We start from the raw sequence: 22,951 nt of genomic DNA on the forward strand, positions 1-22,951 counted from the left end.
ACAATGATAATGTACACTCCAACTTTTGATACCCTTTACTAGAATTAACAATGTACATTCCTATGGTTAACATAAGCGACATCCACACCATCTTTAACACCAGGTATTATCATTTTAAATATCTGATAGCTGGAAAATGGTATCGCTTTGGTTTTTCTTTGCATTTCTTTGATCACTAAGGAGGTTTACTAGCTATTTTTTGTTTCTTCTTTTGAGAACATCCTCTTGTTATCTTTTGTCCATTTTATATTAGGATACCCAACTTATTACCAATTTAAAAATGCTCTTGGGGTACCTGGGTGGCTCAGTTGGTTAAGGATTTGACTTGATCTCAGCTCAGGTTTTGATCTCATGGCCATGAGTTCAAGCCCTATGCTGGGATCTGGGCTGGGCATGGAGCCTACATAAAAATAAAATTAAAATGCTCTCAATTTACTAAGGATATTAACATGGTTATACATAAATTTACTAGGGATTTTAATATAGATATGCATATGTTTATCTTTTAAATTCTGAAACAATTTCAAACTTATAGAAAAGTTGCTAATATAGGAATTTTTTCTAAATTCTTTTCTAAAAAGTTGCTAGTATAGGAATTTTTTTTCTCTGGTTCCGCTAGAGGATAAGTTGCAGACATGATGACACATCACTTCTTAACAATTTAGGCTATCATTCCTACAAATATTCTCCGACATAACAACAGTATAACCATCTGACTTGGGATATTAATATAATTTGGAAATTAGTACTACCATTTTATCCCCATTCAAGTTTTGCCACTTGTCCCAATGTCAGTCTTTACAGCAAAGCACTCAGTTCAGAATCACATGTTGTACTCAGTTTTCAAGTCTCTCTTCAGTCTTATTCAACCTAGAAGTTCCTTAGACTTTCTTGACTTTTATGGTCTTGACACATTTGAGGATTACAGGCCAGATATTTGATAGAATGTTCCTAATTTGGGTTTGTCTAATGTTTCCTTATGATTATATTTAAATTAGGTATATTTGGTAGAAATACCACAGAAGCGTTGCTGAATTCTTGTTCATGATTTCAGTTTGCCCATTACTATTGACGTTAACTTGATTAAAGTTATGTCTGCCAGGCTTCTGCTCCATAATATTCCTTCCCCGTGTAGTCAGCAAATATTTTCTGGGAAGGTACTCTGTGGTTATGTAAATATCTTGTTCCTCGATAACTTATTTAGCCATTTATTTATTTGTATCAATATGTACTCACAGCTTTCTGATTAAATGGGTTACAATCCACTTACCATCATTTTTTATTCTGATGCTCAAATTTTCTCCTATTTGGCCAGTGGGAACTTCTCTGAGTTGGTTTCTGCATCCTTTTGAGATTCCCTGTGCTTTAGGCTTGTGCTCAGTGCGGAGTCTGCTTGTTCCTCTTCCCTGCCCTCCCCCACCCCCAATGGTACATGCATGCTCTCTCTCCAGTAAAATCTTTTTTAAATTTTTAAAAATGATGTTTATTCATCATAAAAATTCAAATACATAAAACATACAAAGAGCAGGAAAACTACCAAAATCCACTACCCAGAGGTGAACGTTGTTAACAGTATGATGAACATCCTCTCATACATCTCTCTGCACCAGCCCTTCCTTCTTTTACCAAAGAAACTAATGTGGGATATTAAGAAGTAAGCTGTTAAAAATGGTTTTCATTCTAAAGAATATTATGAGAACTATGTATAGATTTGTTTAATTTTGGCATTTCTTTCACATCCTTTTAAATACTACACATAACTATGAGTCTTTTAAATTGTCTAAGGAGAAAATTTAGTTTGAGTCTTGTGAACTTCTTTGACCACGTATCATTAAGGTTTGGAACCTAAATTAATATCTCTGAATTAGTGTTAGAAAAGAATTTAGAGGGGCGCCTGGGTGGCTCAGTGGTTTAAGCCGCTGCCTTCGGCTCAGGTCATGATCTCAGGGTCCTGGGATCGAGTCCCGCATCGGGCTCTCTGCTTGGCAGGGAGCCTGCTTCCCTCTCACTCTCTCTGCCTGCCTCTCTGCCTACTTGTGATCTCTGTCTGTCAAATAAATAAATAAAATCTTTAAAAAAAAAAAAAAAAGAAAAGAATTTAGAAACAGCTATATAAAATTTTATGTAAACAGGATTCTGTAGGCTATTATTATAATTATTATATGTATCCCATTATTATAATCTGCTTTTTCACTTCCTTATATCTTTGATGCAAAGCCCAGTATCCATCTCAAGTCTCTTACGCAGAAAAAACTGCTGTGGAGCCTACCTGCTAGAGCCGATGCTGCAGTCTTTGCAACTAGCATCAGCCACAGACCTTAATAAAAGACACTGTGCCCACCACCCTCCAAAGGATATTTCCCTTGGAAGGTAGTGAGCACTTGAACCTAAATAAATAAAGCTGAAGCTTAGACTCCTTTCCTCAGTATTTGAAAGATGTGATTGGTATCCATTTTCCCAATGTTACTTTCAAACCACTCCTCCTCCTCCATTTTCTGGCAAAAACAAACAAATAAACAAAATTCATGTTTTCTTATGTCTGACCAATCCCAATCATCCCCCCTTTAAAGTGCTGTCTTTATCAAGCTTCTGGACACTTTCTCCTATCAGTTGAAGACACTGTACCTGGTCTACGGTCCTAATTCAAACGTCTTATTCTCAACCAACACTTCTGATCTGGTAATTGCTTTCTTCATTTACCATCACTTTTGAGGCTACGAAGTCCACCACCAGTCCACTAACCCTTCTCTCTCTCCTCATATATCAACAGCAGTTGTCTTCATTTTCTTAGCCCTAGTTTGTGATCCATCATTTACCATGTTTAATACCTTAAACTCCTGTTGCCTGAACCTCTCAAAACTTGAATCCTGCCTACACCAGGAATCTTAGCAGAGAGGCAAGAAAATAACAATCTAACAGACTGTACCACAATAAATATTTGATACTTCTCTCATAGGTATATTTTTCTACTCCATAAAACAACCATTTCAAATCCTTCTCATTTAACCCAAACTCCTAAGAGGTACGTCACTGTTTCTCAGCAGATGACGCTGCCTATTATTCACTGAGTAAAGAAACAATCTCAGTCCATATCTTCAACACTACTCAAGACCCTGCCTTCAACTTTACAAACCTATTTGTTTGCATCTACACTGTTGTCTTCCACATTTCCCTCCTTCCCTCCAGTGGAGGAAATGTTGGACATCCTAGTGGTCAATCGTTGGTCTTGAGTAGCTTAGGAATTCTGCGAAATTGTTTAGTAATTTGCCTAATGTTATACAGCTAGAAACCACTATTTCCTCTTCTAATCTCCATCTATTCCCTCTCTATTGAATTTTTCTTATTCACATTAAAACAGAACAAAACAGCAAAAACTTCTTGCTTTCCAAACCTCTTCCACTTACTGTTTTTTCTCTGCCTCCTTATGAACAAATTTCTTAACAGAATTATATGACCTCTGCCCATCTCTCTGAGCTCATCTTTCTTCTAGCTCATCCCATTATTCTTTTCACCAACATGGCCTTTCAGGTCCTTGAGTATACTAAGTCTTTCCTTTCTTAGCACAATGGCTGCTCCCTGCAGAATATTTCTTGGCTACTGCTCTTTGAAGAATGGTTTTCTTATTTTCAAGTCTCAGCTCAAATGCTTCTTCATAGAGGCAATCCTGAACAACTCAAAGCAGATCCCCTTACCCCGATATAACTTGTGGAATGTTCTTTTTCTTTGTATTACTTACCATAACTCTTAATGACATATATATTTATTTATTTGGCTTTAAAAAATGTGTGCTTTCTCTCTAGACTAAAAACACTACAAATGGTCAAAATTACCAGCTGCTTTGTTTACTACAATAAATCTAGAGTTGAGCATTATGCTAGGCTCATAAAAGGTGCTCAGGTTCACAGAAATTGTACACATCAGAAAATGTGTTCCAATAAATACTGCAGGATATGTTTTTTACAGTACTAAAGGACACCATCCTAATTCTATTTTCTGAAACCTGGAAAGGGTTCTTGATATTCCCTTTACTCTTTCCCCAACCCTGATGACAGCAAAGAGATCAGATTAGGCAAGGGTGCTGGGCCTTATAGGATCTCTGTTAGAATGTAGGTTTATTATTCTGGATGTTGCTATAGTACAGTTTTTCTTTTTTTAAAAGATTTTTATTTTTAAGTAAAATCTGCATCCAACGTGGGATGCAAACCCACAACCCCAAGATCAAGAGTCATGTGCTCTACTGACTAAGTTAGGTGCTTGACCTGGAGCCAGGTGCCCCTAGAATGTGGGTTGATTTTTCTGAATGAGATTGGAAGTAATTGGAGGGTTTGAGCCAGAAGAGTGATAAGAGCTGACTTTTGTTGTAAAACTGTACTAATGAAGTAAACCAAGTCATATATAGCTACTTACATTTACGTTAATTAAATTAAAATAAAATAACTCTTCTTTAAATGTTTGGTAGAATTCACCTGTGAAGCCACCTGGTCCTGGACTTTTGTTTTTTGGGAGTTGTTTAATTTCTGACCACATCTCTTTGCTGGTTATGGGTCTGTTCAAGTTTTCTATTTCTTCCTGTTTCAGTTTTGATAGTTTATATGTGTCTAGGAATTTATCCATTTCCTCCAGTTTGTCTGATTTGTTGGCATATACTTTTTCTTATTATTCTCCTATAATTGTTTGTATTTATGTGGTGCTACCTTGCTATTTCTCCTCTCTCATTTGTGATTTTATTTATTTGGGTCCATTCTCTTTTCTTTTTGATAAGTCTGGCTAGGGGTTTATCAATTTTATTAATTTTTTCAAAGAACCAACTCCTAGTTTCATTGAACTGTTTTATTATTTTTGTTCGTTTGTTTGTTTTTTAGTTTATCATTTATTTATGCTCTCTTTTTTAAAAGATTTTATTTATTTATTTGACAGAGGGAGAGAGAGAACACAAGCACAAACAGGGGGAATGGCAGGCAGAGGGAGATGGAGAAATAGGCTCCCTGCTGAGCAGAGAACCTGATGTGGGGCTTGATCCCAGGACCCTGAGATCATGATCTGAGTTGAATGCTGATGCTTAACTGACTGAGCCACTCAGGTGCCTCTATTTCTGCTCTGATCTTTATTATTTCCTTCCTTCTGCTGGTTTTAGGGTTCATTTGTTGTTGCTGTTGTTGTTTTCCATCTCCTTTACATGTAAGATTAGGTTATTTATTTGAAATTTTTCTTGCTTCTTGAGGTAGACCTGTGTTTTTATATACTTCCCTCTTAGGACTGCTTTTGCTGCATCCCAAAGACTTTAGACTGTTGTGTTTCCATTTTCATTTGTTTTTATGTATTTTTAAAATTTCTTCCTTGATTTCCTGGTTGACCCATTCACTGTTTAGTATTATGCTGTTTAACCTCCATGTATTTGTGGTCTCCCAATTTTTTGATTTGGTTGACTTCTAGTTTCATAGCACTGTGGTCAGAAAAGATGCATGGTATGACTTCAGACTTCTTGTATCTGCTGAGGCCTGATTTGTGACTGAATATGTGATCTATTCTGGAGAATGTCCCATGTGCACTTGAAAAGAATGTGTATTCTGCTGCTTTAGGGTGGAACACTCTAAATATATCTGTTATGTCCATCTGGTCCAGTGTATCATTCAAAGCCATTGTTTCCCTGTTTGTTTTCTGTTTAGATGATGTGTCCATTGATGTAAGAGGGAGTTAAATTCCCCTACTATTACTGTGTATTATTATCAACTAGCTCCTTTATGTTTGTTATTATTTTATATATTTGGGTGCTCCCATGTTGGGTACACAAATACTCACAACTGTTACATCTTCTTGTTGGATTGTCCCTTTTATGATTATATAATACTCTTCTTTGTCTCTTTTTAAGTCCTTGTTTAAAAGTCTAGTCTGTCTGATGTAAGTATTGCTACTAAGGCTTTCTTTTGACATCAATCTGCATGATAAATGTTTCTTCACCCCTTCACTTTCAATCTGCAGGTCCAAAGTAAGTCTCCTGTAGGCAGCATGTAGATGGGTCTTGTTTTTTCATCCATCATGACACTCTATATCTTTTGATGGGAGTCATTAGTTCATTTACATTCAAAGTATCATTGATAGGTATGTATTTATTACCATTTTATTTCTTGCTTTGTTGTTGTTTCTGAAGATTTTCTCTGATGCCTATTTTTTTCAAACTATTCCAAAAAAAGAAAAGGGAAGAAAACTTACAAATTCATTCTAAGAGGCCAGCATTACCCTGACACCAAAACCAAATAAAGGGGTGCCTGATGACTGGGGGGGAGGGGAGTAGGGAGAGGGTGGTGGGGTTATGGACATTGGTGAGGGTATGTGATATGGTGAGTGCTGTGAAGTGTGTGTGAAGTGTGTAAACTTGGCGATTCACAGACCTGTACCCCTGGGGCTAATAATACATTATATGTTTATTTGAAAAAGGGGGGGGGCACCTGGGTGGCTTAGTTGGTTGAGCAACTGCCTGCAGCTTAGGTCATGATCCTGGAGTCCTGGGATCGAGTCCCACATCAGGCTCCCTGCTCAGCAGGGGGTCTGCTTCTTCCTCTGCCACTCCCCCTGCTCATGTTCTCTCTCTCATTCTCTCTCTCTCTCAAATGAATAAATAAAATCTTAAAAAAGAAACAGATAAAGACTCCATTAAAAAAGTGAACTACAGGTCAATATCCCTGATGAACAAGGTCACAAAAATTCTCAATAAAATAGTAGCAAACAGAATTCAGCAATCTAGGGACGCCTGGGTGGCTCAGTTGGTTAAGCAGCTGCCTTCAGCTCGGGTCATGATCCCAGCATCCTGGGATCAAGTCCCACATCGGGCTCCTTGCTCGGCAGGGAGCCTGCTTCTCCCTCTGCCTCTGTCTGCCAGTGCTCACTCTCTCTCGCTCTCTCTCTCTCTCTCTCTCTCTGACAAATAAATAAATAAAATCTAAAAAAAAAAAAAACCATTTCTTTAAAAAAAAAAGAATTCAGCAATTATTTAAAATGCCATTCAGCATGATTAAATGGGATTAATTTTTGGATTGCAAGGTTGGTTCAATATTCACAAAGTAATCAAAGTGATACACCAGGTTAATAAAAGAAAAGAACCATATAATCATTTCAATAGATGCAGATAAAGCATTTGACAAAGTACAGCATCCATCCATGATAAAAACCCTCAGCAAAGTAGGCTTAGAGGGAATATACCTCAAAATAATAAAGGCCATGGAAGAAAAACCCACAGCTAGTATCATCCTCAATGGGTAAAAAAAATCTACAATCAGGAACAAGACAGGGATGTCCGCTCTCACCATTGTTATTTAACATGGCACTGGAAGTCCTAGCCACAGTAATCAGACCACACACACACACACACACACACACAACAAAAACGTCTGAAAAATGCAAAAAATAAAAAGGCATCCAAGTCAGCAAGGAAGAAGTCAAACTGTCACTATTTGCAGAACATGCTACAATATACAAAACCCTTAAATACTGCACAAAAAAACTGCTAGAACTGATACATGAATTGAGTAAACTCACAGGATACAAAATCAATGTACAAAAATCTGTTGCATTTCTATACACCAATAATGAAGCAGCAGAAAGAAAAATTTAGGAATCAACCCCATTTACAATTGCACCAAAAACAATAAGATAACTAGGAATAAACCTAACCAAAGAGATGAAAGAGCTGTATTCCGAAAACTATAAAACATTGATGAAAGAAATTGAAGATGACACAAAGAAATGGAAAGAGATTCCATGCTCATGTGTTGGAAGAACTAATATTGTTAAAATTTCTCTATTACCCAAAGCCATCTACAAATTCAATGCACTTACTATCAAAATATCAACAGCACTTTCCACAGAGCTAGAATAAAGAATCCTAAAATTTGTATGGAACCACAAAATACCCAGAATAGCCAAAGGGACCTTGAAAAAGAAAAGCAAAACCGGAGGTGTCACAATTCCAGACTCAAGTTATATTACAAAGCTGTAGTGATCAAAACAGTAGAGTACTGGCATAAAAAGAGATGCACAGGTCAATGGAACTGAATGGAAACCCCAGAAATAAACCCATAGTTACAAGGTTAATTAATTTTTGACAAAGCAGGAAAGAATATGCAATGGGAAAAAGACCATCTCTTCAACAAATCATGTTGGGAAAATTAGATAGCAACATGCAGAACAATGAAACTTGACTACTTTATTACACAAACAAAAAAATCAAAATGATGAAAGGCCTAAATGTGAGACATGAAACCATAAATGCCTGGAGGAGAACACAGGCAGTAACTTCTTTGATTTTGGTCATAGCAACTTCTCACTAGATATGTCTTCTGAGGTAAGGGAAACAAAAGCAAAAATAAACTATTGGGACTTCATCAAAATAAAAAGCTTCTGCACAGTGAAGGAGACAATCAAGAAAACTAAAAGGCAACCTACAGAATGGGAGAAGATATTTGCAAATGACATATCTGATAAAGGGTTAGTATTTAAAATCTATAAAGAACTTCTAAAACTCAACAGCCAAAGCCCAAATAGTCCAATTAAGACATGGGCAGAAGACATGAACACACATCTCTAAAGAAGACATAGAGATGGCCAACAGACACATGAAGATGCTCAACATAACTCATAATCAAAGAAATACAAATCAAAACTCTAATGAGATATCTTACACCTGTCAGAATGGCTAAAATCAACAACAGAAGAAACAGCAGGTGTTGGCGAGGATGTGGAGAAAGGGGAGCCTTCTTACACTGTTGGGAATGTAAACTGGTGCAGCCACTCTGGAACACAGGAGGTTCCTCAATAACCACATTGAGATATCACCTTACACCAGTTAGAATGGCCAAAATTAACAAGATAGTAAACAACAAGTGTTGGAGAGGATGTGGAGAAAGGGGAACCCTCTTACACTGTTGGTGGGAATGCAAGCTGGTGCAGCCACTTTGGAAAACAGTGTGGAGATTCCTTAAGAAATTAAAAATAGAGCTACCCTATGACCCTGCAATTGCACTACTGGTATTTACCCCAAAGATACTGATGTAGTGGAAAGAAGGGCCACCTGTACCCCAATGTTCATAGCAGCAATGGCCACAGTTGCCAAACTGTGGAAAGAACCAAGATGCCCTTCACTGGACGAATGGATAAAGAAGATATGGTCCATATACACAATGGAGTATTATGCCTCCATCAGAAAGGATGAATACCCAACTTTTATATCAACATGGATGGGACTGGAAGAGATTATGCTGAGTGAAATAAGTCAAGCAGAGAGAGTCAAGTATCATATGGTTTCACTTACTTGTGGAGCATAAGGAGTAACACGGAGGACACTGGGAGATGGAGAGGAAAAGTGAGTTGGGGGAAATCAGAGGGGGAGACAAACCATGAGAGACTGTGGACTCTGAGAAACAAATTGAGGGTTTTGGAGGGTAGGGAAGTGAGGGGTTGGGTGAGCCTGGTGGTGAGTATTATGGAGGGCATGTATTGCATGGAGCACTGGGTATGGTGCATAAACAATGAATTTTGGAACACTGAAAAGAAATAAAATAAAATAAAATGAAAAAAAAATTAAAATGTTAAAAAAAAGTTAAAAATAGGACTACCCTATGATCCAGCAATTGTACTACTAAGTATGTACCCAAAGAATATATAAATACTAATCAAAGGGATACATGCACCCTGATTTTATAACAGCATTATCTACAATAGTCAAATTATGGAAACTGCCCAAGTCTCTATCAGCTGAAGAATGGATAAAGAAGATATGGTGTGTGTGTGTGTATGTGTGTGTGTGTCTGTGTTTGTTATATTAACTACGGAGAACAAATGATGCTTACCAGAAGGGAGGTGGGTGGGGGGATGGGTTAAAATGTCGTAGGGATGAAGGAGTATACTTGCTGTGATGAGCACTGGGTGTTGTACGGAAGTGTTCAATCACTGTATTGTACGCCTGAAACTAATATCACACTGTATGTTAGCTGAAATTTAAATAAAAATTTAAAAAAATAAAAATTTCAGGAGTTGCTGATAGGTTGGATGTAGGGAGTGAAAGAGGAGTCAAAGGCCTAAGATTACTTTATTGAAGGAAGAATAAAATTTGGAAGGATTAATTATAATGTTGCATTAATAACAGAGAGTAAACCTAGGGGACAATAACTGGGACTAGGAATGCAGGACTTTGGCAGGAAGTAATGAAACAAATGCATACCAATGAAGATAGGATGCCAGGATGAGCAACTAATTTTTGCATACCCAAAGGCCCCCTTGGAGGACAGAAAAAGAAAGGCAAGCATGTAAGCAAGTAATTTCTTTTTCATTGGTTAAAATGAGGTTTAGGATTAATAGTTTTCTCTCAAAATTTTTAGATTTTTTAAAAAGATTTTTAAAAATTTATTTATTTGAAAGAGAGAGAACGAGAGAACGAGAGAGAAACAGAGAGAGAGAGACCACAAGAAGGGGAGGATCAGAAGGAGAAGCAGACTCCCTGCTGAGCAGAGAGCCCTTTGCAGGACTTCCTGGGACTCCAGGATCATGACCTGAGCCGAAGGCAGTCGCTCAACCAACTGAGCCAGCCAGCCATCCTAGATATATTCTTTTTACTTTAATCCTATCACTAGCATGCCAATTAGTAAACTCTTTTCCAACATTTACATCTTGCTTTGCACTCAGCTCCAAGATTTGTATTAATATGTTATTCATTTTGAATCCTCTTAACAATTCATAATAATAAGGATTTAAGCATACTCCTGTTCTGAACCTTTAGTTCTACCTAGAAGTTCTCTTGCAAAATTCCTTTGTCATGAGTTTCTAATTGTACCTTCTAAATATACGATGGCTCTCTGTTTCTCAGTGTAAGAGATCTGTATTTTTGAAATAAAAAAAAGATATACATATATTTAATACATCTCTTCTAATTCCTTTTAATAGCCTGGTACCATATAATACTGTGTTTTAACCTTTTACTTTGAAATAATTTTAGACTTACAAAAAGGCTCAAAAATAGTACAGAGCACTCCATATACCCTTCACCCAGCTTCCCCTAATGTTAACATCTTACACATAATCATTGCACAATTATCAAAATCAGAATATAGTACTGTTTCAAGTTTAAAGTAATGTGTCCTAGTTGGTGGTGCCATTCCTATACTTGTCTTTCTCATCTCATTAGATCTCTACTTCTCCACTCCAGAAAAGGTAAAACTAAATTCTGGAAAGGGATCCACTCATAACAGGTAGCCCCACGCAACAGATTCATTCTTTAGCCCTGCGCTTTTTTAGATGGATTCTTCTTTCTTAATAGCACTGGGCTCTGCGATACCAAATGTCAATGTTTTAGCCCAGTGAGATAAAATATACTCTTTCATGACTATTTTTCAGTTATTAGTTTTTTCCCACTACAACTTTGAGCTACGAACAAGGCTATAGTTAATATGAGTTATTACGATACTTTGTGCATTGAATCATTAGTTCATCAACTGTCAACACCTGTGTCCCAGATTCATGAATAAAGAGATGAAGATAGCATAAACCCCTTTCCTCAAGGATTTCCAGTGCTTGAGAGGGAAGATAAAAATGGAGACAGGACAAATAATTATAGCACAATGCGCTAAATGTTCTGACAGAGTATGAACAAAACTAAGTAGGAATGTATGGAGGATCATAACTATAATTTGTCTAGGAAAATATTACAGAAGGCTCACACAGTTGTTCCATTTAAGTGGTAAACAGACTTGGCAAAATAAGGAAAAGTAATGACTTCTAAAATCTTAAGTAAAATTCTTATCTCCTTTCTTTTGATTTTCTCCTAGAAATTCTCCTAAAAAGGTAACTAGTTCTTTCAGAATTCAGTTCATTCAACGTAATTAATATAAAACTTTTAGTTAATATAAGAAACTACTAAACATTTTTAGGATATCTTTGTAAAAATAAAATCTCGAATTTCAAAGAAACATATCAAAACAAAATCATTCTATTTACTACCATCTGTATATAAACTCAACATTGAAGATCTGTTCTATTTAAAAAAGTAACCTTTTATAATATAGTGGGTTTATCAATTGGCTTGGGCTCCTATAACAAAATGGCCACAGACTGAGTGGCTTAAACAACAAGAATTAATTCTATTCAATTTCAGGAGACTAGAAATCTAAGATCAAGCTGCTAGGAGGTTTGGTATCTGGTAAGAACTCTCCTGTTGGGTTACAGATGGCCACTTTGTTGCTGTGTGGCTCACATAGCCTTTCATGTACCTGTACTCAAGGAAAGAGAAGGAGCTAGATATTTCTCCCTCTTTTTAAGAACACCACCAATACTATCAGACCAAGGTCCTAATGTCATGACCTCATCCAACTCTAATTCTCTCCCAAATGCCTCATTTCCAAACACCATCACATTGGGCTTCAACATATAAATTTGGGCAGGGGGAAGCATTGGGCAGAACCATAAATATTCAGTTTGAAACAGCAGGTTAAGCAGTGTGTTAGCAGATTTGTTAATAAATAAGAAAGCTGAGATACTATCAGTACCCGAAGATCAGCATTATTTTCCTAAGGACAACAGAACTGTCCTTGCATACCTGTTAGCAAAGCTTAATTCAAAACAATACCAAAGTAAAAAAATCTTGGATTGCAGAATTATTCTCAAAATCATTTTTCCTATCACTGTTCTGTAATTCAGAATATCTGATTTATGACAATGAAATATTGAAACAAAACCATCTTGTAATATTAGAGTGATACTTCTCAGGTTTTTATAGCCAGACTTTAATTTGAAAGTTTAAATTGTATATATGAACATTCCTATAGGCATACCTGCTAACAATTTTAAATTAGTTAATGCACATTTTAAATGACCTTCAGTTTTTCTCACCATAAAAAAAACTATGTTTCAACAGTGCCTTTAGAATATATGAAATTATATACTATATGATAGTGAGACACAGCTATATCCTCTAGTCTTAATTACAGGAAAAGTATAGACAACTGTAAAGTTTAGCTTTATTGTTTTATAAATGAACCAGTAAAGTTCATTTTAGTGAAATGAGCACATGCTTTTCATAAATTAAATCTCACATGGTAAGTACTCATTTTCAAAATTAATTTAATTACATGTTTAAAGTTTAATTACATTTAATTAAGCATTTAAGTTTTATATGAAATAAATGAATTATCAGTTAACTGCTATGAAATGAAATATTGTCTTGATAATTAAAATCTATAAATTTTCCTATTCTGTGCAAAACTGCTAGTTCTCAAAAACACTCTGAAAAAAGAAACATATTTTAAAAACTATAGGACTATATTCTCATGGCTGATATCGGTGTAGTTTTTCCTGGCCCCTGGCTTCATGTGCTACACATGAATGGAGGCAGCCTGGCCCAGAATAAAAAGCAGAGGTTTTGAAGACTTAGGTTTAGGTCAGAGACTGTCACTAACAGCCTGAGAAAGTGCGAAAGCTATTTAGTATCAGTCTCTGACATCAAGCTCCTAAAAAATGGAGATAATATTACTTCTTTTGGAGGGTTGTGGAAGGATTAGATAAGATATCCCATGGTCAAATGCCTGGAACAGTGCCTGACATGGAACAGCTATTCAACAAATGTTCATTCCCTCTCTCTTTTAGTTAATGACTAAATGAACAAAAACCTTGTACTTTGGGGCTTAAAGTTTTTTTCTTAAAACATTTTATAAATTACAAAAGTAACACCACATTTTTTTGTTTACTTACATTATACTTAATGAAAATTTTACATTCTTTTATTTCCTTAAGTACTCCATGAATGGAGGCAATGTAGCATTTTGGCTAACACAGAATTTTGAGTTAGAAAGAACTGACTTTGAATTTGGGTTCCACCATTTACTACTTGAGAAATCAAAAAGTTGTTTTCCAAGCCATAAAAGTATATGTACGTTTGGTTTAGGGAATGGCAAAAATTAATAGTATTGATATATTGATTAAAGTATAATCAATATAATCATTCAAACTTAACAAAATATTAGTGATGTAGGTAGGACAAAAGGTATCCCTCTACCCTAATTTTTCACAGAAGGATATTCATTTTCACTGAATTTAAGGGCATTTCCTAAGGTCAACAGTAGGATGGACAGTCAGAACTCAGATTTCTTTTTTTATTTCTTTATTAGGGCTCTTTCCTTCATAAGATAGGAAGGTAAAGGCAAAGGACAGCAATGTCTCTTGAAGCAGTAAAGCAAAAAAAGAGGGATCTGATTTGGGTTAATCCTGGTTCTGTCACTTAATACTTGAGCCTCAAATAAATAACTTCTGTGAATTTCAGTATCTTCTTCTGGAAAATGGGAATATATACTTTGTTAAGGTTCATACAAGGATTGCACTAGGTAACCAATGTAATAGGTAGTGGAGTGACCGACACACGCAGCAGTCATTCATTAATGGTTGGTGGTAACACTAAGACAACATCAAAGCACCACTTTCGGTGAGTCTCAAGCCATAGAATGGAGAAACCATAATGAAGTGAATATTTTTTATTTTCTGAAAGAGATTTAGTAAAAATAAATAGGATAGTCTTCACTAAATTCTCAAGTAATACTCCTGGAAAGAGACTTTATGGATTTGTAAGTCATTTCAGTTCATAACTTCCTGTCTACTAAATCTCCATGGAATAACTCATCTCACTTTGAAAATAATGGTTTTACAAGATGAAAGAAAAGAGAGGCAACAACCTACTCCATGGATTACTTTCCTTGACTCAACAGCAGCCGGAATTGAAATTACATATTCTTAACACTATAAATTATTCAATGTCAAGTACTATAATTTTCAGTTTTGCCTTAATAAAATTAGTTGCACTATAAACATGTTGCGTTTGCTTAATATTTAAAACTCTTCATTGTTAAACTCAAAAGACACCTGCATTTTTTTAAGGTAACCTAAAAAAAATACAGATTGCTATATTTACAGAATAATTTTACAGATTGCTATATTTACAGAAGTAGAAAGCCTTAATAAATAAAATATTGGAAAACAAACACTTTCTGTTTACTTTTTGATAGAACACTGCCTGAAAAACAGCAGTACTTCATACCATTTTTCACTGCTATTATTATCAATCAGTAGTATTTAGATATCTATCTGCATTTAGGGCTAAAAGACCTTGATATAAAAACTATTCCACATTTTCTTGAATATAAGAACAGCAGGTATTATTACTTTTCAAACTGTAAATTAAGAATAACGGCAATTCCAATAGATACGGGACCAGAAAAAGAAAACCACATATAAAGAAATAGTATGAAACATATGCGCGATCACGGTTACATGTTATATAGAAAACATTTACTATTAGGATATGTACCTTTGGTTATGCATTATTTTAAAGAATGTGGTAAAAATGAATTCTGTTAACCTGTGAAATTAGAATGGAGTCATTAACTTACCATGGTTCTATAGTAAGAGTTGAAGATAATTTTTCTGGAAAGAAAAATCCATGCCATTTTGATGCCTCAATTAGTTCTTGTGGCATCCTTTTTGATGCATCATAATAGTGACCAAATCTTGAAGAAGATACTGGTCCAGACTGTTAAGAAAAGCCATATTGATTGTTAAAAAAATTAATGTTTTTTTTTTAAACTACAATGTATTTGAACTGCATTCAGCAAAATACTGATATATCTGCGCATTTTAATGCTGATAGGAAGAGCTGATATACACAGACTTATTAAATTTCAAAGAAGCATACAACTTTTATTATTTTAAACGATGACTTAGAAATCAACCTTTTCCTCTCCCATGTTTCTCTGCTGCTGGTGGTTCCCTAAATTTGATAAGAATTCAAATACCTCTTTGTTTTTCTTACTGTAAATCTTCCCAAGTTAAAAAAATTAATATATATGTATTAATTGTTTTTTAAAGGTTACAGGTTTAAATGACAAATTAAATATGGAATTGCTAAGAACTAATGAAAACTTAAGCCAATGAAATTATTGGTGAGGGGCCCAAAATAAACTAGCTATTTAAATATATTAAACTGAGCATCATTTAAAAATTAAATTCTCACGAGACAGTGTGTATATATATTCAAAATTTCTTACAAATTTAAAATTAAACTTATAGTATAAAATATATTGGGGTACTCCCATTGGGAACAAGGCATGTGCTAAAGAAGGAGAATGCATACAAATAATATTAGATAAACCAGAAACCTGACATAATCATTAGTTCATAGATACTTCCTCTTTTGTGCTATTACCTATTTCTCCAACAAATCATCTTTCTCATAAGAAACTCTAGTAGCTATTGATGCTGAATTTATTTACACAGGATAGTAAAGGCCTAGTAACAGAACATTCTCATTATATTGCTTTGAATGGACTCTGTGCTGATTCAACACATTAGAAATATATATACCTCTGTCCAAAGTTGAACTACTAACAGATTGGCAATAATTTCTAATAGTTTTTAATCTAAATTTACATAATTTCCACTGTCCTGAATACTAGAGACAAATTTCAGAACATTCAACAAAACATAATCTGCAGATAATTTGCAGAAATTGAAGAACTATCTGGAGTGAGTTCTTAATTTATTTTACTAAGTAACTGCCAACTTTGTAATTTAGATAAAGACATTTCCTTGACACTAGATCTTTGAATTTTAAGATTTAAAGGATTAATATTCTTAAATTGGATGCCTACCAACATCAAATTATACAGTAACAAAGAATAAAAAAATTAAGTCTAATAGAAACATTACTTTCAAATTTAGAGTTTGTGGGTTTGGCATTTATTTTCTAGGTAAAATGACTGCTCACCCCTCCATAAGATACCGTTTGTTTTCATTAACGAAAGAGACCAATCAGCTCAACCTAATATTTTCAATACAATATATATACAAGTATGGTTCCTAAAACATGATTTATCTATTTACCATGGCAGTATTAACAAATTATGAAACATTAAAGTACGTTTCTAAAAAATAGGGTAAAGTTTTTAAATGTAAAGTTATTAGTATAAAGCAATTTAAACAAGGTCTGTTCTTTGGCCTATAATCTATTCTTTATCCGGATTATAGTTCAGAATGTTTTTACTGCAATCTCTGCTAGAGCTCATCTTTTTATTGTGTAAGTCCAAGCCCCCTTAATGTTTTAGAAAGGCCTTGACTAACTGAACTTTGATCTGATGTCTTCATTGAGAAAAACACCAGGTTGCCCATTTCAGATGCAAATCCTCCTAAGGCCCAATAGAATTTAGTAAAGACAAGCAAAAAAGAAGAAACAAGAAGTTTCCAGGATCCTCTTTGAGAATCCTGGGGCACACTGGTGTCCTTAATCCACGCTGCTCCATGGATTAAGGTAGGTGATAACCTTTCCTGATTCAAAAGAATAAGCAGAGTGCCTACAAACTGGGTGGAGACTAGGATTTGGTAATAATAAAACACCATGCAATAAAAGCTTGGTCTATGTCAGAAGCCTCTGAAAAGGCCTCAATGTACCACATTCCCAGGCCTAGTAGGGAAGCTTGCAAAAGCCTACCTGAATCAAATAAGCATGAATAATCTATTTTAGCAGACTGGCCATGGGGAGAGAGAAAGAAAGAGACTTTTCGCTTCTTTTAAGTTTGAGTTAATAAATTTATTAGTGCACTGAAGGTTCTTGAAGTCTTGGGCACTCAGAGAAATATGCTAAATTGCCAAGAAGCAAAGTATGCTTTTTAAGTTGCCGTCTCTATTACTGTTTCTAATTATAATATTAATGTGATAGAAATCTCAGATTTGGGATGAATCAAGGCAGAAAATTGATTTCATGCTGTGACAGTTTACATATAAAACACAAATAATTCATTAAAATATAAGAATAAATTTGGAAGATTTTCTTGTTGCAATTAAGTTATTATTATTTTTTTAGAAATTAGGATTAAATATGGCAACTAAAATATTCACAAGGTGGACAATACAAATTTTATCAATGATGAAAAGCTTTAATCCTTCAATAAAAATGAAACTGGAAAAATAAATATACCCCTACAGGAAAAAACATTTTGTACCCAAACACAAAGCATTAAAATATAATCAGATTTTTAAAAATACTGTGAAATCTTTTGAAGCTTAGATTTATAAAACAAAGACTTCAAATATTTCCTCTGAAAAATGATAACTAATGCTTTAAGTCTGATAATACTCAAAGAAAAAATATCAACTCCACAAAAAAAGATGCATTAAATAAACCAACATGTCATCAATAACTAGTCAGTTTTACTCAGTTTAATAAGAACATGTTGCTTTAGTTTTATATTACGAAAACTTCTGTTTCACGGTTACAGACTAACCTTTACTTTTGTCAGCTGCGGAACAGAGAATAATGGAATGGTTCAGTAAAAATGTATTATGATACAGAAAAATTAACTCTGATGGGGGACCAGAAGGAGCACAGAACAATAAAATAATACCATCCCTCACCTCCAGTATGTTAGAAAGAAACAAAACTTTCAGACAAAAGTTGCACCCCAAATAAACAGTCTAAATAAGACATTTTCTTATTACTGTTATCATTTCTTGTTTCTCAGTATGGCATAACAGAAAGCAAGAACCCAAATGGTTAACTAACTACTTTGAGCCTCAGTTCAACCACCAATAACAACTATTTTGTTAGGCTGTTTGTGAGAACCTAATGCAACACTGGCAATGAATATTTTGTAATTGTAAAGCACTACCTAAATGATATTAATTATTGTTATCATGATTCACTAGAGAATCAGAAGATCTATCACTATCCTTTGTAAATACATTACCTCATTTGAAAAATGGTATTTGTTGTCACCTGCAATATGCACACATCAATCAGAAGGATTATTATGGCCGAACCACTAAGACAAAGCCAAAGGGTAATGAGGATTTAATATAATAAAGATTTAATACATACCATAAGTGTTGGAACCATCGTAGGCTTTGGTAATAGAACTATATAACATTCAAGAAATTAGGTCTCAGCATATGTTGTAAGCTACCAATTCGTGGGGTGAAAGGGAATAGGATTTGATGATAGGATAGGGGAAAAAAAAGCAGACCTACCTAAGAGAGAGAATCAAAATCACAGGCCAAGGGAAGGGGGCCTTCTTAAAACTACACAGCCCTCCAACTGGAAGCAGCGCTGCTCTATACTTTACTGAGCTACAGCTACTGACTTAGGTGTGCATATTCTTACCCTTTTTTGTATTCCCCAAGTGGGGAACTGGTGGCAAGTTATAGTAAAACTTATAGTAAAAGCTATCTCTGATAAATGACATAGCTAGCTTCAGACTACTTGTTTAATCTTTAGTCATAATAGTTTTAACAATATTTTGTTCCAGGTAGGACACAGAAAACCCAGGGTTTTGTTGTTGTTTTTAAACTAATAATGGCAAAGTAAAATCTGGATTTATAAAGTAGATGATAGCTGAAGTCTATCAGTCTTGGCAAATCCTCATATATAAAATTTTTGTGACAGGAAAATATACATGCTGGTGACATTTCAAGGAAAGCAAAGAAGTCATAAGATTCTATTTTTGTCAACTGGAAAGAGTTCACTTATAAATACTAATAAACTTAAAAATCTAACCATAGACAGTACATTCAAAATAAGCTACTATTTTATTTGTATTAATTATTGTAACTTAACTCAGTTTTGCTACTATATAATTCATTCATTCACTCTGAAAAAAATAAAATTAAACTAAAAAATTATTCATTCATTCACATATTAAACAACTAACTATTGAGTACCCACTATTTGCCAATAAAGCAAGAGATTTGAAGTCACTTTCTTTCATTGAGCTCACAGCCTAGTAGAAGAAGATAGATGATATTATCTGGTAGGTGACCATAAGTGCCCTGAAGAAAAATAAGACAGTGAGATGACAGAGAGAGAGAGTGGTTTTACTTTTTTATAGAGAGTGAGAAAATAATACATTCCTGATTAAATGATATTTTAGTGGAGAACTCAAGAAAATGGGAGAGTATGTCATCTCAGAAAGGTCACTGTGAGAAGAACACAATTTTTAAAACACACTGTATACTTTGAAAACTGATCATGGGGTTTATGTGTTAATATGTGACCACTGAGGAGTTTACTTCCATAGATGAAATCAAAACAACTGCAGGCACACCATACTCTAAAATGAAGACTGGAATAAGGACTATTGACTTATATATAAAGGGGGCAGGAATAGCACTCGTAATTATAATATATAAAGAAACTATATTAAGAAACAAAGAACTTTTGCCCCAACTTTAAACAGATTTTTTAACAAGCGGTAAAAAATAAAAGGCTTAAAGTTTCAGTTATTTGCATCCTCCCTGGCAATTTCACCTGAAGAATGTTAGTGACCAATGAGAAAACTAAAACATAGCTGAGGTTAGCATAAAAATGCAAGATGCGAGTGATTTATATAGCCTACAACTGGTCTGGCATATTGTCTCTAAAAGAAAGCTAAATTTAACTTAGAACTTTTGTTCTTTATTGACTCTTTCAGAACATACCAATAGAAAAATAAGAATATAGTCATTCTTTATAAAAGAGTCACCATTAAGCTCAGGAATTTAAATGAAATTATCAGCTCAAAGACATGAATGAAGTTCTTTGCCATTAGGGTTCTCAAGGGCTAGTCCTACATTCCTTGTCTGTTTTAATCTCTATCACTCTACTCACATTTTCCTAAACAGAATAATTCCATTTATCTAGCCTCTTATACCCATTACTCCTTCACATCCAAGCTGTGCCTACAAAAACTGACTACAGAGCTCCCCTGTATTTTTTAATACACATGTAATGGTATTCTACTGTACACAAATACTGTAATTTACTTAACCAAGTGCTTACTGATGGACACTTAGTTTATTTCCAATCCTGTTATTAAAAATATGCTACATAAATAGATCATATGTTTATTTTACATATGAGTAAATAGATTCATAATGTAAATACCCAAAAGGGTCAAAGGGTAAATGTCTTTCGTAATTCTGAAGTATCTATCAAAACACCCTCCACAGAAATTGTACCTATTTATATTTCCACCAGCAAAGTATGAGAAAGTACTAGTTTCTCCACACCCTTGCTAATTTAGTGTCTCACCAAACATTTTAGGCTATTGAGAACTTGTTAAGAGAAAACCGGCAGGTCAATGCAGATTTTTTGTTTTTTATTTTTTTAAAGATTTTATTTATTTGTTTGACAAAGAGAGAGAGGGAGAGAGAACATGCAGGGGGAGCAGCAGAGAGAGAAGCTTCCTGCTCAGGGGTGGTCCCAGTGTGGGGCTTGATCCCAGGACCCTGGAACCATGACCTGAGCTGAAGACAGAAGCTCAACCAACTGAACCACCCAGGAGCCCCTGGTCAGTACAGTGTTTATTTGCATTTCCCTTATTGTAACTGAAATTGGGCATCTGCGTTTGTATGTTTAAGGGGCAGCTAAATTTCCTTCACATATTTCCGCCCATTTTTCTAAAAAATTGGGTTGGGTTATGGAAATTGCAGAGGGTATGTGCTATGGTAAGCACTGTGAATTGTGTAAGACTGATGATTCACAGAACTGTACCCCTGAAACAAATAATCTATTATATGTTAATAAAAAAAATTAGGTTGGTAGGTTATTCCTTATTCATTTTAGAAGTTCTTTGTATATAAGGAAAATTTATTCCTTATTCTATCAGTTGCAAATATCCTTTGTCTGTAGTTTGTTCACATTTAAATCAAGCTTAAAAATCTTATTATTCAAATAGCTTTCCTATCTAAATTAGAACAATTTTATACCATATTTTACACTTAATACACAGGCGATACTCAATATTTGCTGGCTGTATAAACGTATAAATACATTTATCACACATCAAATATTTATTGAGACTGGGCATTAACATAGATACTGGAGATATGAGAGAAAATAAACAGGTTCTCTGCCTTCATAGAGAATTCTGTCTGATGGAGAAAAGAGTTATACCAACAATTACATATAAAATAATGTTAGAAGCACTTTAAAATACATGAAGTGCTATGGACACAAAAATAAGAAACTAGATAATTACGTATGGAAAGCTGTCCGAGTAGTAATATTTGCACTTGGGGAAGGCTGAGTTGGTGAATAAGAAAGTAAAAAGCATTACCAGCAGAAATATAAGCAATTTATAAGGAATAACTCTCATAGGACGGATGGATATAGTATTTTATATTCACACAGGAGGAGACTAAAAGGTAGGCTTGGGTTAGGTTGTATAGATCTTATATACAATCTCAAGAAGTTTGTATTTCATATTGCAGGCTTATAATGACAAATAGGTTTCGTCTCACATACTAACTCTCACATATTAGCTGGTAGTGACCACCCAGAATACTGCAGAGAATTCTAAGGCGTTGTCTAGGCTTGGCAGAAGGTTTTATGAATGACAGTCTGCCATGCATTTAGAAGGAGGCAGTGGAAACAATATACCAACTTAGGCATTTACAGTTAAGGAGTGTTACAAACATATCTGTCCTTGGGGAAGGTATGAGTGATGTCAATGTAGAAGACAGAAGGGTAGGCTATGGGTATTTTGTCTTATTCAGATTAGAATTTCTCTCTTTTCTACCAATATGATGTCTGGTAGACATTAAAGTGTTCTGAAAAGTGAATAAGTAAATAATCAAATAAAGGAGCTAATAAATGAACAGGGCCTTCACCAGGAGCAGAGTTCATAAGCTTTAATGAGCAGATTTACTGACATTCGTTTTCACAGAAATCTTCCCTTCACTTTCTGTCTCTTAGTCTATCCTGGACAGATGAGGTTATCAGACAGTTGAATTCGAAAATACAATGATAGAAAATGCATAGGAATAAAAATAGTAATTCCAAGGGACCATCAGTTATGCTGATTATTTATAGGTAACCAAACTGGACAGAAATAGCTTAATGAGTTCCTTACTCTGCATTGCAATCCTAGAATAAAAGATTCTATATGGAAATTAT

General features: G+C 34.7%; 1 protein-coding gene across 2 annotated transcripts in view; it reads right to left on the minus strand.

Moving 5' to 3' along the window:
- The window catches only part of ELP4 (elongator acetyltransferase complex subunit 4), a 247,570-nt gene that overhangs the window by 159,270 nt on the left and 65,349 nt on the right, over positions 1-22,951 (minus strand). For both annotated transcript variants that reach the window (XR_013967578.1, XM_080816975.1), the window contains exon 5: positions 15,420-15,559. Coding sequence is in view for 1 of the 2 variants with exons in the window: in XM_080816975.1 (XP_080673101.1) it covers positions 15,420-15,559 (140 nt within the window). In the remaining variant the exon portion in view is untranslated. The remainder of the gene's footprint in view (positions 1-15,419; positions 15,560-22,951) is intronic.

The sequence above is a fragment of the Martes martes genome (genome assembly GCF_963455335.1).
Source record: "Martes martes genome assembly, chromosome: 10".
NCBI classification, from domain to species: Eukaryota; Metazoa; Chordata; class Mammalia; order Carnivora; family Mustelidae; genus Martes; species Martes martes.